Source organism: Podarcis muralis, chromosome 13, assembly GCF_964188315.1.
Source record: "Podarcis muralis chromosome 13, rPodMur119.hap1.1, whole genome shotgun sequence".
In the NCBI taxonomy this organism is placed as follows: domain Eukaryota; kingdom Metazoa; phylum Chordata; class Lepidosauria; order Squamata; family Lacertidae; genus Podarcis; species Podarcis muralis.
The window spans coordinates 38,991,827-39,005,519 of NC_135667.1; the positions used below are offsets into that span (position 1 = coordinate 38,991,827).

The window sequence follows — 13,693 nt, forward strand, 5'->3', positions numbered from 1 at the left end:
ATAACAGAGGAGAGAATAATGATCCCTTTGCCTCAGCTGGTCCATTGGAGGTAGCAGAGACAATGATCCACACAAAATAATCCCTCAGCAGCCTCCTTCAGGTGTTTTCAAGGCATTGTACTGAGGGGGGAGCAGGAATAAGCCTGTTGCCCCTTCCCCTCTATTGCATCCCTGCTGCCAGTTTCATCACCTACTGTGTTCTCAGAAGAGAGACTCTGCAGCTTTCTCTACTTACTGTACTTTCTTACACAATCCAGAACCCTAAAAGTTGTCAATCACTCAAGAGAATCTACACAGGTAGAGAAAGCTCCTTGCGGGGAATCAACAAGGACCTCTGACCTGCAGCAGTTAGGCCAACCAAGCCTCTCCATTGGGCTCATGGTCCAAACCACATTCACATGTCCATCAGCTGATGTTATGTGAGGCCAGGCATGGGGCTGGTAAACCCATGGGGCCAAGATGAATTCTAGCCACTGGTAGAATTTGGCTGGAAAGGAACAATTGTGAGCAGATTCTGAGTGACTTCAAGCCATGGCTGTGATGATGGACAAACGGTCCGTTGGGCCCTGTCTGCAGGCCTTTTTAGGGCCCCTATATATATTCACCTAAATAAACAGAGAATTGTAGAATTCAAAGGAGCCACCAGATGTCATCAAGCTCCACCCCTGGAATGCAGGGAGCTCCGAATAGGTATATGTGGCATCTGTCACTCTCTCTGGGAAGAGGGGTATTTTCCTCCTTTTTATTTTCTCCTCATAGCATAGGAATATTATCTCCTGATGCCACAGATGTGCCAAAGGGTTCTGTCCTTGGTCTGTTGCTGTCATACTACACCAATCTCATTTATTTCCTTTTTTATGGCATTAAAATGTGGTGGATCAGGGGAATGCTGTGGTCATAGTCTATTTTGAGTTCAGTCAGACTTTTCTCGAAGTCCCCCATGATATTTCCATGAAGAAGCTGGTAAAATGTGTGCTGAACATGTGCAGAGGAGGGCAGCCAGGAAGATGATGGGTGGGAAACCAAGCCTTATGAGCAACGGTTGAGGGAGCTGGGTATGTTTAGCCTGGAAAAAGGAGACTTAGAGGATATATGATACCATTCTTCTAACACCTCAAGGGCTGTCACATGGAAGATGCAGCAAGCTTTTCTCCTGCTACAGAGAGTAGGAACCAAACTAATGGATTCATGTTACAAGAAAGGATGGAGGTGGAGTTTCTGGGCACCTCCACACTTTTTCTGTGAAATTGGTATTTTTTTGTGTCCACGAGAGTTCTTTAGTTTTCTAATTGTGCCCTTGGACTCCCAAAGGTGGGGACCACATCTCTGGGGGGTGGGGGAGAACCATCTGATTTTCTAATATACATAAGAAGTTCAACAAACAAATAAAATGAACTTATATCAAGGAGACAGCAGCAAATTCATTACCCATGTTCTGGGGTAACAGAAAAGAGTGACAACAGGCTATTTTGCTATTTCTTCTTTATTAACTGCTGTTTGTCATTCAGATCAGGCCTCAATATGATAATGTAGCATTTGGGGAAAAAGATGGAACCCAGTAAACCAGCACTGGAGACCAAAATGGAGAAGATCTCCACAGCCACCATGTGTTTTCCCTTGGTGCTCAGGTAGACCGGAACAAAGGAGATCCAAACACTACAAAACAACAACATGCTGAAGGTGATGAATTTGGCCTCATTAAAGCTGTCAGGCAGTTTCCTGGCTAAAAATGCTACAACAAAACTGACAAAGGCCAGGAGGCCCATGTAGCCCAGGACACAGTAAAACATGGCAGCTGACCCTTCATTACATTCCAGAATAATTTCTCCCGTCACAGAGTGCTTGTCAAAATGGGGGAATGGGGGAGAGGTTCCCAGCCACACAGTGCAAATACCAGCTTGGATAATAGTACAAGTCAACACAATGGCGCTTGCCAGTCTTTTCCCCACCCATTTCCTTATTCTGGATCCTGGTTTGGTGGCCATGAATGCCAGAACAACGGTGATGGTTTTGGCCAACACACAAGAAACAGTCACTGTGAAAACCACACCAAAAGCCATTTGTCGGACAAGGCAGGTCACTCTGTCTGGTCGGCTGAGGAAGATGAGGGGACAGAGAAAACAGAGAAGGAGAGACAGGAGGAGAACGTAGGTGAGGTCCCGATTATTGGCCCTGACAATCGGTGTGTCCTGATGCTTCATAAAGATGGCGAGGGACAATATGGTCAGCAAAGAGGAGAATACGGAGCCAAAAGCTAAGCTCATCCCAAGCGGTTCTTCCAAAGTCAAGAAGCTGATGGACTTTGGAATGCATTGTGTTCGGTTCCTGTTTGGATAGTGATCTTCTGAGCATCCGACACAGTCATTCATGTCTGAAAAGAAGAAAGGATTCCCTTTACCGGTGCAACTTGAGAGTAGGTATGCATCCTCCTGGCAGTATGGGACTTACTAGTTGGATGTGCAAGAGACAATCCTTTTCAGACACAGGAGTGACTAGCATGGGGAGAAAGAGCTGTGGACCCCCCTCCCCCAGACAATGATATCACAGTCGCTTGCCTGGACAGTAAGGGGGTGGGTCTGGACAGCAGGAGGCCTGTCCTCTGCAGGCGCACCGGTGCAACTCATCTCCATCACCACCCAGGTAATCCAATGATAGAAAACCTCTGGCCCATGGGGCCATTTTAGCAAGTTACACCAACCATCCCTGTATCTGATGTCATCTCTGATGTTAGGTGTAGGGCAGGTAACAGTGTGCTTTGTAAACCCCAACCATCATCTGATCTTTTGGGCTTGCAAAGCACCTTTCACACTGCCACAGACCCTTCACAGGAAATCTGAGTTATCTGAAAGCTACCTAATGTCTCCTACCTTTCTGGTATGAAATCTTGCCTTCTGAACACGGAGCACAGTCATAGCAGCAAAATTTCTCCCCTTCCTTCTTTTTTCTCCTAGTACCAGAAGGGCAATTTTTGTTGCATTGAGAGAGGGGTGGCACCTGTGAATTTTAATTAACCATAAGGAAATATTTAGCACAGGGGGAACAAGGTACATTTGGAGAAGCGGAACTCCATTTTATGGGCTGCAAGGGATCAAGTGGATGGGAGAAATGGCCTGCTGAATATTAAGAAAATTTTGAAAGCAATGAGCTGTCAACAGCCATTAATGGCATCTAATGAGGCAGAAGATGTTTTTGTGACTCTGAAAATGACATTATGGCCATTTCAGTGTGTGTGTTTTTAAAAAAATCAAAGGGAGTCCACCTGAACAGTAATAGTATTATTTGGAAAAATACATTTCTTATAAAATTCAAAAGGTTTTAAAGTAGAGTTGAAAGGATGTTTTGACATCCTAAGTGATTTAAATAAGCAGCTACTGTATACACTTTCAGGTTCCTTCAGTTTTTCCAGCTGAAAAAGCACAAATGTTGGGGACTGAGAACCCAAGACTAAATACACTGGGCCAAGAGACAATTGTAACACAAGTTAAGGCAAAGGGACCCCTGACCGTTAGTTCAGTCACGGATGACTCTGGGGTAGCAGCGCTCATCTCGCTTTATTGGCCGAGGGAGCCGGTGTACAGCTTCTGGGTCATGTGGCCAGCATGACTAAGCCACTTCTGGCGAACCAGAGCAGCGCATGGAAATGCTGTTTACCTTCCCGCTGGAGCGGTACCTACTTCTCTACTTGCACTTTGACATGCTTTTGAACTGCTAGGTTGGCAGGAGCAGGGACCGAGCAACAGGCGCTCACCCTGTCACTGGGATTCGAACCGCCAACCTTCTGATCAGGCAACCCTAGGCTCTGTGGTTTAGACCACAGCGCCACGCACATTCCACAACTTAAGCAGCCTAAAAACAAGGATATTGCTGGGCTCTGCCAGACTTCTGCTACTATATCTTGAGAATTACTAGCCTCCAAACCAGGCATTCTCTGCAGAAGTCTGCCTCGTCTGTCTCCAGGCTCAGCTGGAGTTGAAGTTGGTTGGAGTTTAGGCTTAGGTCACACTCTGCTGGCCTAGAAATCTTTAAAGAATGTGCTAGACAGGGAAGTGGAAGACCAGGATTCAAATCCCCACTTGGCCATGAAACTCATTGGCTGACCTTGGGCCAGTCACTGCTGCTCTCAGTCTACACAACCTTACAGGGTTGTTGGTTGTTAGGATAAAATGGGAAGTAAGCAAAGGAAAGGTGGACTAAAAATGCAATAAACAAACAAGCATATAATAATGAACTATGTCCTGGCCTGCTTCAAGGCATCAGAGCCCCACAACATTCATAGAGGTTTTCATAAACAACAAGAGAGAAAAAATACAGGATCCATGTCTCAGCTAGGCTTCCAAGATGCAAGCATCTCATTTAGGACACACTGGAGTTGCAATTTCCTGAAATCATGCCCCACCTGGTGAAAACTCCTGTGCCACACCATTTTGTCTTCATTGATGGAAAACTCTTTTCCTGGGGGAGCATCCAAATTCATCCATCCAACCTTCATTCTGATGAAGGAGTTATTTGGGAAAGTGACCAAGTTGGTAATATCGAATCCAGCTTCTAATTCCCTGTTCTCACTAAAAGACACTTCTTCTCCCGCACTGTTGTTAAATGAGACACTCCTAAGAAATGGGTGGAGCTGCATCAAGATGGCAGGAAGAGGACAATTGTTTAAAACTCAAACTTATCTTATGTTCAGCATCACCTTTTAAGGTGCCATTGCCTCTTCCAAGATAGTAGACAAGATTTCATATAATCACAAAATAATAACTATTGCAATAATAACAGTAAATTTTGGTCTCTCTTTCCTCTGTAGATTCCTCCGTATAGGACTACGCCACACTATATGTATTTCAAAGCTTAAACAGGACTTCCAAAATCATCATGCAAACATCCATGAAGTTCAATGCAGAAAGGGTATAAATGAAAGAACAGGAAAATGGGGAGAGAGTTAGACTGAGGGAGAAACAGGCAAAAAAGATGTTCCTGTTAAGACTCTAGTTTTAGATAGAAATTGCCATTGACAATATCACACCTAGCTGTTTTGAAGAGCTGAAGCTCAGGTGAGTGGGTTGTATCCGATTTTCTCAGAAATGATAATTACTATAAAAAGATGGTTTGTTGTCCAAAATGAATGTCACTGTGTATTTCTGATGATACCATTGTAAATACGTTGCCAAAAAAATTGGCAAGATTAAACTGGCAGCATTCATAGTAATTGCAACTCAATAGAACACAGCCCAAAAATCTGATGCTGGACACTTTGTACCACTCACTCTGGAATATAGCTATAACAAAGATAATCACAAATGATTTGAGATTTTGATAAGGACTAGACACGTTTTATATGATTTGGCATATACAGCAGAACCAACGTTTTCAAAACAACCCCCTCCCCCAAAACCTGGCAAATCTGGAACTATGCTTGGTGATCTGACACAATTGGACTTAATTTGGACTTTAAAGTATTTATTTAACTCACGTGCAACTACACATCCTTCCTGCCTATTTTACAGTTTGGTTGTTCTTCTTTCAATTATTGTCTGTTATTAAAATTGTTGTCTTTGCTTTATCGACAATATAAAATGAAATAATATTTTTTTAAAAAAAGAGCCATTACCTGCCAAGGCTGGAATTTCTGAAGCTGCGGTCTCCATCTTCTCACAATTCCTCTGTCTTTTGCCCTGGATCTGTACATGGCATCATGTAGGGCATGTGCCACAACATAGACAGCATTGTAGACGCTGTAGCTGTGGCCAGTCATGCTCATCTCAAAGCCAGATGAGGGGAGGCTCTCCAGCTTCTCCTGTCCAGTGCAGGGTTCACTGAAATCAGTACTGGATTTTGAAAAGAAACAATGGAACGTCTCTTGCCAGAACAGCTGAAGAAAGCCATCTTCACCTGCCATGAAGGGATTGAGGGAGCGAAGAAGGGTCTTGAATCCTTGCACCTCCTTTGAGTGCACTGTGAAGCATATGGAGCCATGAAATGGTTGCATACTCTGGCTCATTTGAAAGGCCACTGCTGAGAAATCCAGTTGAGCAGTCATAATCCATACCTTCTCCATAGATGTCATGTTTTCTGCACCCCCTGCCACTAGCCATATTTGCAAAAAAAACCAGGACTTGTCTTCTCCATAGACAACAACAGCATTGGCTTTGCTTTCCGCAATAATGTAATAGGTTTGGAGCCACTGGGAAAGCATGTTGTAATACTCTTCAAAATATGAGCCTTTTGGAGTTCTCTCTGCAAAGGCCAAGCAAATGCCTCTCTGGAAAAGCAGAGTTTGCAGGATTTCCATAAACTTCTCTCCACTCTCACTATCCGCAGTGAGCAACCCAACCCACGTCCATTCAAAGTGCAGAAGTAACTCAACAATCCCCGTGTACTGATGGGCTTCATTGGGCACCATCCGGTAGAAGGGAGTGGATTGGCTTTGACCAGCATCCTCTGGGGCAAAGGAGCCATAAGTGAGCTAGAAGGAAATGGATACTTAATTCCCATTACAGTAATGCAGTAGAAACATTGATTATATGTGGATAGCAATGACAAAACAAGGAAATAAATAGGGTTTTTTTAATATAAAAGTAGTTGACTACTGTAATTGATCCTGTTTAGAAAGCAATGACCAGCTACTTGTGTTTGGGACCCACCTCTCCTATAAGGCCCACACTGTCCAGGTCAAAGAAAGTAAAGGAACTGATAAGCAATCTGCACCCCTGAACTTTGTTTCACTCCATATATGATTGGCATACAAGCTATTTTGCATACATACACAATGTGTAGACAGTTTGCTGTGCATAAAACTCCAGTCATATCTTCTGATACACACTTAGATGTTGAGTGGAAGATTGATTTGTATTTATTGTATCTCTATGCTGTTTTCCATTCAAATGAATCCCAAAGCAGCTTACAAGCAATAAATAAAAATAACAAAATAGAACATCACAAGTACAGCATAAATAATATAATTAAGAAATCATCGATAATCTCCCGCTTGGACTACTGCAATGCACTCTGTGTGGGGCTACCTTTGAAGATGACTCAGAAACTACAACTAATCCAGAATGTGGCAGCAAGACTGGTGGCTGGGAGTGGCCACCGAGACCATATAACACTGGTCCTGAAAGATCTTCACCGGTTCCCAGTATGTTTCCGAGCACAATTCAAGGTGTTGGTGCTGACCTTTAAAGCCCTAAATGGCCTTGACCCTGTATACCTGAAGGAGCATCTCCACCCCCATCATTCAGCCTAGACACTGAGGTCCTCCTCCGAGGGTCTTCTGATGATTCCCTCACTGCGAGAAATGAAGTTACAGGGAACAAGGCAGAAGGCCTTCTTGGTAGTGGAGCCTCCTTGTGGAATGCCCTCCCTTCAGATGTCAAGGAGATAAAGAACTATAAAACTTTAGAGGTAAATGTAACTTTTAGAAGACATCTATATGCTGTAACCTGCTCAGAGTGGCTGGGGAAACCCAGCCAGATGAGCAGGGTATAAATAATAAAAGTATTATTATTATTATTATTATTATTATTATTATTATTATTATTATTATTATTACAATCACAATATTAACAAATAAGCAACTAAAAATAACTAAACATCACAATTACATCATAACTTATATTACATGATTAACAAATCAATAAGGCATTTATAATGCAATCTCTCCTCCTCCTCAAGTTCATCACTGAATGCAATTTGAAATTGTCAGCTGGGCTTATATCCTTCTGAAATATGAAACTTTCTCAGGAGAACATATAAGTAAGGATGAGTTATGAAGCCACCATGTTTGTTTCTTACCTGGGGAATCTTGTACCCTGTTAAGATGGCTGCCATGTGGAGGGAAGTTTCAAAGTCAAGTCCCCCAATGATTGCCATCAGATTTTTCTGTATGCCACACTGGTAGTTCGGTACAAATCTATAGGGTGTGGAGAGTATGTCCAGAGTGGCCCAGTAGGTCATCCTTTCACTGAAGTAGCTGTCATGGATGTGGAATCCTAATGTGACATTGGGCAATATCTGAAGGTTCTCATTGATCTCATTGACAGCAAACACCAAGGCCAGAACATGCTGGTAGTTCTTTGGAACGAGCCTGCAATTAAAGTTATACATCTACTTTTATATTGCTAGGTAAAGGTAAAGGGACCCCTGACCATTAGGTTCAGTCATGGCTGACTCTGGGGTTGTGGCGCTCATCTCGCTTTATTGGCCAAGGGAGCCGGCGTACAGCTTCCAAGTCATGTGGCCAGCATGACTAAGCCGCTTCTGGCGAACCAGAGCAGCGCACGGAAACGCCGTTTACCTTCCCGCCAGAGCGGTACCTATTTATCTACTTGCACTTTGACCTGCTTTCGAACTGCTAGGTTGGCAGGAGCAGGGACTGAGCAACGGGAGCTCACCCCATCGCGGGGATTCACACCGCCGACCTTCTGATCGGCAAGTCCTAGGCTTTGTGGTTTAACCCACAGCACCACCCGCAGCCTGAATGTGATAGAGTTATTTTTGCAGCTACAGTGGTACCTTGGGTTACAAACACTTCAGGTTACAGACTCTGCTAACCCAGAAGTAGTACCTCGGGTTAAGAACTTTACCTCAGGATGAGAACAGAAACTGCACAACGGCGGCGCAGTGGCAGCACAAGACCCCATTAGCTAAAGTGTTACCTCAAGTTAAGGATAGTTTCAGGTTAAGAATGGACCTCTGGAACGAATTAAGTTCGTAACCAGAGGTACCACTGTATTGTTAACGTTGCAAAAACAAAGAGGATGGGACTGAGTGAGGGAGACATTTTTAGAAAAATATTGGGATTATCAGCTCCGCTCAAGGCATGACGGATTGCAGCAACAACCGGGGAAAGATTGACATACAGTGGTACCTCAGGTTACATATGCTTCAGGTTACATACGCTTCAGGTTACAGACTCCGCTAACCCAGAAATAGTGCTTCAGGTTAAGAACTTTGCTTCAGAATGAGAACAGAAATCGTGCTCCGGCAGCGCAGCGGCAGCGGGAGGCCCCATTAGCTAAAGTGGTGCTTCAGGTTAAGAACAGTTTCAGGTTAAGAACAGACCTCCGGAACGAATTAAGTACTTAACCCAAGGTACCACTTTACAAGGGCAGGAAGAAACACCATGGGCAGGATAAATGTCACATTACAGGAAGAACAACGATACAGTATGAGCTATTCACTTGTAGTCTTATAAATTACTTAACGTGTCAACACAAATAGAAGTTATAACTATTCCAGCTGTTGTATAAGGGATTACTATTATGACGGGAATGTCATTGAAATCAATAAGATTTTGGAACACAGAAACAAAGTATATCACCAAGCCATCAATTCTAGCACGCGGGGGTCACCTAAATTATATAATTTGGTATTTGGAATGGTATTATAATTTGGCATTGTTATAATGAGGCTATTATTGGAAAATTAATAAAAATTATTATCAGAAAGAAAGAAAGTGAAAGAAAGTTATACATCAGGGAGATACACTGTGAAACATTCATTTCTGTTTTTTAGGAAATTTAAAATCGAAAGGCATAGAGTATAAAAGACACAAAAGCATCCCACAAACAGATTAAAACGAAAACAATGAAAACAGCAATAACAAAGCACCAAGCCTTTCCTAGAATGGCTCACCTGTGCGGCAGCTTTTATTCACTCATACATTGTTATATTTTTAGCCCCTCTTTCAGAGCACAGTCTTCCGAGGCACTTCACAAAATCAGAGCAGCATAAAACAATTAAATCCATTGTATCAGCTCTGCCCCTTAGGCTGCAGACCTACGCTCATTTATTGTTAAACTCGATAGGACTTACTACAGAGTAGGTATACAATTGCACTGGGAGTCTTAAGATTTCCAGGTTCGGTAGGCTGTGTCCAATAACACTGCCTCTCTTTTAAGCACTGCTTTAAAAAGTAGGGTTGAGATAGGAGAGGACAGCACACCACTGTGAACACAACCTCACATTTTTGGGTGCTTCCAGACTCGCTATTATAGCATGTATTCAGATATATTGAGCTGCTATCACACCGCAAGGGGAAAATATATTTGAAATGGTGAAAAATGCCTAGTCGGCATCATCTAACTTTCCTGCAAAATTTGTGCAAACCAATCTGGATGAATATTCAATGAGCAGGACAGCTGGAAGCAATCTCACTTGGCAGACTGATCTCTATTTTCGAGCTGGATCCTAGAAAATCTGCTTCATTCCTACAGAACTGACTTCATCAGACATTGGAGATTCATCAACAGTCTTTGATCCTTTTAGATGTTAAAACTTTCATTTAAGCTAAAGAAATTGTTAGCCCCAAAATGGAAAACGAGTGAGGTCCCAACTGAAAAAGAATGGCAACTTAAACCGATGGAAAATCAGCTTGCGGGTCTAACATACAGAATTAGAGAGAAAGAAGAACATACATTTAAAGAAGATTAGAAAATGTTTATTGAATATATGGGGGGGAATTGTGCACACCTGAAAAAGTTGGCAGCACTGAGATAAATTCAACAGTGTAAATAAGTTTTGATGGATGTAATAATGGAATACTGAATGGCTTGGCTTATTTAAAATATGCAGGGATTTATGTTATGCAAAATGAACCATAGAAGGAGAAGAAGGGAAGTCATTGATGTTTTAAGGTTGGTTAAATGAATATTTTAAATTGTAAAACAGAAAATTTAATATAGATATACACTCACTCTCTCCCTCTCTCGTTTAAAAAATGATGAAAGGGGAATGGCACTTGGAGGAGAAAAATCTTAAGACTGATCTGAATCTTTTTGGAAGGAAATATTTTGCACCCCTCCCTATCACTGAAATCAATGGGACTTACTTTTGAGCAGATATTGTTAGGCATTAATATCACCTGGCAATTGGGGGGGGGGGATTGAAAAAAAATGTACCGACTCCTCCTTGACTGGGAAGTCAAGGAGGAGGAGGTTAAATCTGTAATGATCAAATGGGCCCAAGACTTTGGCTACAACATTCCAATGAGTGCCTGGGAAAATTTATGGAAGGTTAATGTGAAATTCACCGCATGCTACACTCTAAAAGAAAACTTTATGAAGATGCAATTCTGTTGGTACCTGACACCACTGAAGTTATCAAAAATGTATAAGAATATTTCAAATATATGTTGGAGGTGTGGGGAGACAGAAGGCTCAATGTTGCACATGTGGTGGACGTGTAACAAAATTAAGGGATTTTGGAGTGTTATTTACAATGAGCTTAAAAGAATGTTTAAGGTATCCTTCTTTAAAAAAAACCTGGAGGCTTTTTCCTGGGGATACTTGGCCCAGATATACCTAAAAATGCAACAAAACAAAACTTGTGTGCTACAGTTGCCACAAGAATACTAATTGGAAAGGAGAGGAAATCTCAACAAAGCTGGAGTGGCAAACGAAGTTATTTGAGTACGCTGAGTTGGCAAAAATGACAGACAAATTGAGAGGTAATACTGACCAGGCATTTATTAGGAAATGGGACATGTATAAAAAAATACCTTATTGAATATTTTGACAATACGACATCAGTGGCAGTTCTGTGTAAGTTCTGTGATAGGATGAATAATCATGAAAAACAGTAATATGGATTAAAATCAATAAAAAGTAAATGAAGATTAACAGTGTGCTAGATTAAGTGGTAAATACACAATGTGGTGACGGAAAGTCATTAGACATCTAAGAATAATGTATAACGAAATGATGTAACAAATTGTTTCACTTATTTTTTGCCATTAACTTTTATGCTTGTTATTTCTTTTTAATCTCAATAAAGCATTAAAAACTCTTTAAAAAAGGAAAGGGGTGGAGAGAAAGAAAGAAAAATAAATTCCTTACAAGAGACTAATAATCTGATAGATGGCCTGGCATTCTTTGAAGGTTTCATAGTCAAGAGTGGACAGAAGATGAGAAGCAAGTCCACCAATGATAAGGTCACCTGGCTGGTAGTACTTGTGTGGGATGTAGAGAAGATCACTGGTGGTACAGTGATTGACATGTGACTGGCTCACCGTTCGTAGCAGCAAGAATATTAACATCACCAACACTGCCATACTCAGGAGGGAAAAAAACCTTTTCCTAGACAGCAGCTCCCCTGATTCCACCAAAAAGCATTAGGAGCAGCATCAGTAGTGGTCTGCCTTAAACACTCAAGAGCAAAATTAGCACCGAGCTAATGAACGCTGCCTCGTCTTCTGTTCTAGCATTTGGAGTGGCATAGAGGGTTTTCATAAACGCCTTTAGGCTTTTGACGTTGCTCTCTGCAAATCTTTGGAGGTCTAATCAGAAGCAGACTGATAATGACAGGGGAGATAATAATGATCCCTTTCCATCATGTGGTCCATTGGAAAAAACAAAGACAACATGTTTGTTAAATCTTACCAGCTGTGGTCTCTCCGCCTTTGTGAAGCAGAAATGTCCCATGGAGAAAGAACCACAGTAACCATCTTCAGGTGTCCCTCACATCCCCGTCATCAGCTCCATCACCTACCATGTGTTCAGAAATGAACTTTGTTCCATGATCTTCCTCAGCTCATATAGGTTTTATGTGCGGCTCAGAGCCAGATTTATGTATAAGCTAAACAAGCTATAGCTTAGGGCCCCACTCCCTAGGGGGCCCCCAAAAAAATTAAAGGGAAAAAAACTAGATGTACATTTCCAAAATATTTTTTAAAAAAACAACCTACATACAGCAACAGTGTTTTGTGTTGTGTAGGCTCCTATGATGTAATGGGGCCCGCCTGCTAGCCTGCTCCCTAAAATATCACTTGTTTGCTCCTTTCTATATCAATGACGTTGATAAAATACATATTTTGTTTGGTGCAAATGGCTTTAGATACGTATTAGGTCCAGAAATTACCATATAGCGTATATTCAACACAAAAAACAGTGAGAATTTGTCGTTGGCAAAGGAGAGCTGGACGAATAGCTGTCAACTTTTCCCTTTTCTTGCGAGGAATCCTATTCGGAATAAGGAAATTTCCCTTTTAAAAAGGGAAACGTTGACAGCTGTGGCTGGACATACAAAGGGCCCCATTACCGTCAGTAGCTTAGGACCTCATCAAACCTAAATCCAGCCCTGTTCAGAGCCCTAGAAAGTTGGGTTTGTAATTCATGCCTGGAACTTACACAGGTAGACATGTTCTTCCCCTTACAACTCACAGAAGGTGGTGACATAGGTGACAAGGATACGATGCATGGCCCAGTAGGCTCTTTCTTGCTGCCCACTTGTGTGACTGTAATTGGCAGAAAGAAAAGTAGAAAGGCAAGGGCAGACTTTGGTAATATGGCACCCTGAGCGAGGACAAAATTTGGTATCTCCCCTCCAAAATTTATTATTTTCATGCCGTCCTCACCCTCAGGTCCTGGTTCCGCTCATATTTCTTTTTGGAGTTCTGACCTGTGGCTCACATTTTCGCTCATTTTCCAAGAAGTGACCCACACAGGCCAGGAGACCAAAAATGGCTGAAAACCTGGCACGTAGGTTAGGAGCTGGAAAATGGCCCAAAATATGACCTGCTGGTAGAAGCTCAAGAAAAAAACAAAGGCTGAAAACCTGGCCCATAGGTCAGGACTTTGAAATATGGCTGCAAATGTGACCCATAGGTCAGGAGCCAAAAAATGGCATTGAAAACCCCCAATCTCATGGCCTTCAGGTCAGGAGTTTAAAAATGGCCAAAAAGTAAAATAAAATCATTCTG

At 42.2% G+C, this 13,693-nt stretch overlaps 1 protein-coding gene across 1 annotated transcript; it reads right to left on the minus strand.

The window, feature by feature from the left end:
- Positions 1–1,465: 1,465 nt before the first annotated feature.
- LOC114582046 (vomeronasal type-2 receptor 26-like) lies at positions 1,466–12,551 on the minus strand. Its single transcript, XM_077917433.1, has 5 exons — positions 7,789–12,551; positions 5,606–6,460; positions 4,397–4,624; positions 2,868–2,994; positions 1,466–2,371 (listed from the first exon to the last, which is right to left on the minus strand). The coding sequence occupies exons 1-5, from the start codon at positions 8,098–8,100 to the stop codon at positions 1,473–1,475; spliced, it is 2,421 nt and encodes an 806-aa protein (XP_077773559.1). The 5' UTR covers positions 8,101–12,551; the 3' UTR covers positions 1,466–1,472.
- Between the last annotated feature and the right edge of the window lie 1,142 nt (positions 12,552–13,693).

Coding starts and splice junctions, on each gene's coding strand:
- LOC114582046 (XM_077917433.1), bottom strand. CDS start 8,100: ATGTATAACTTTAATTGCAGGCTCGTTCCAAAGAACTACCAGCATGTT. Junction 6,461..7,788: donor CAGGGTACAAGATTCCCCAG/GTAAGAAACAAA, acceptor ATTTCCTTCTAG/CTCACTTATGGCTCCTTTGC. Junction 4,625..5,605: donor AGAAATTCCAGCCTTGGCAG/GTAATGGCTCTT, acceptor ATCTTGATGCAG/CTCCACCCATTTCTTAGGAG.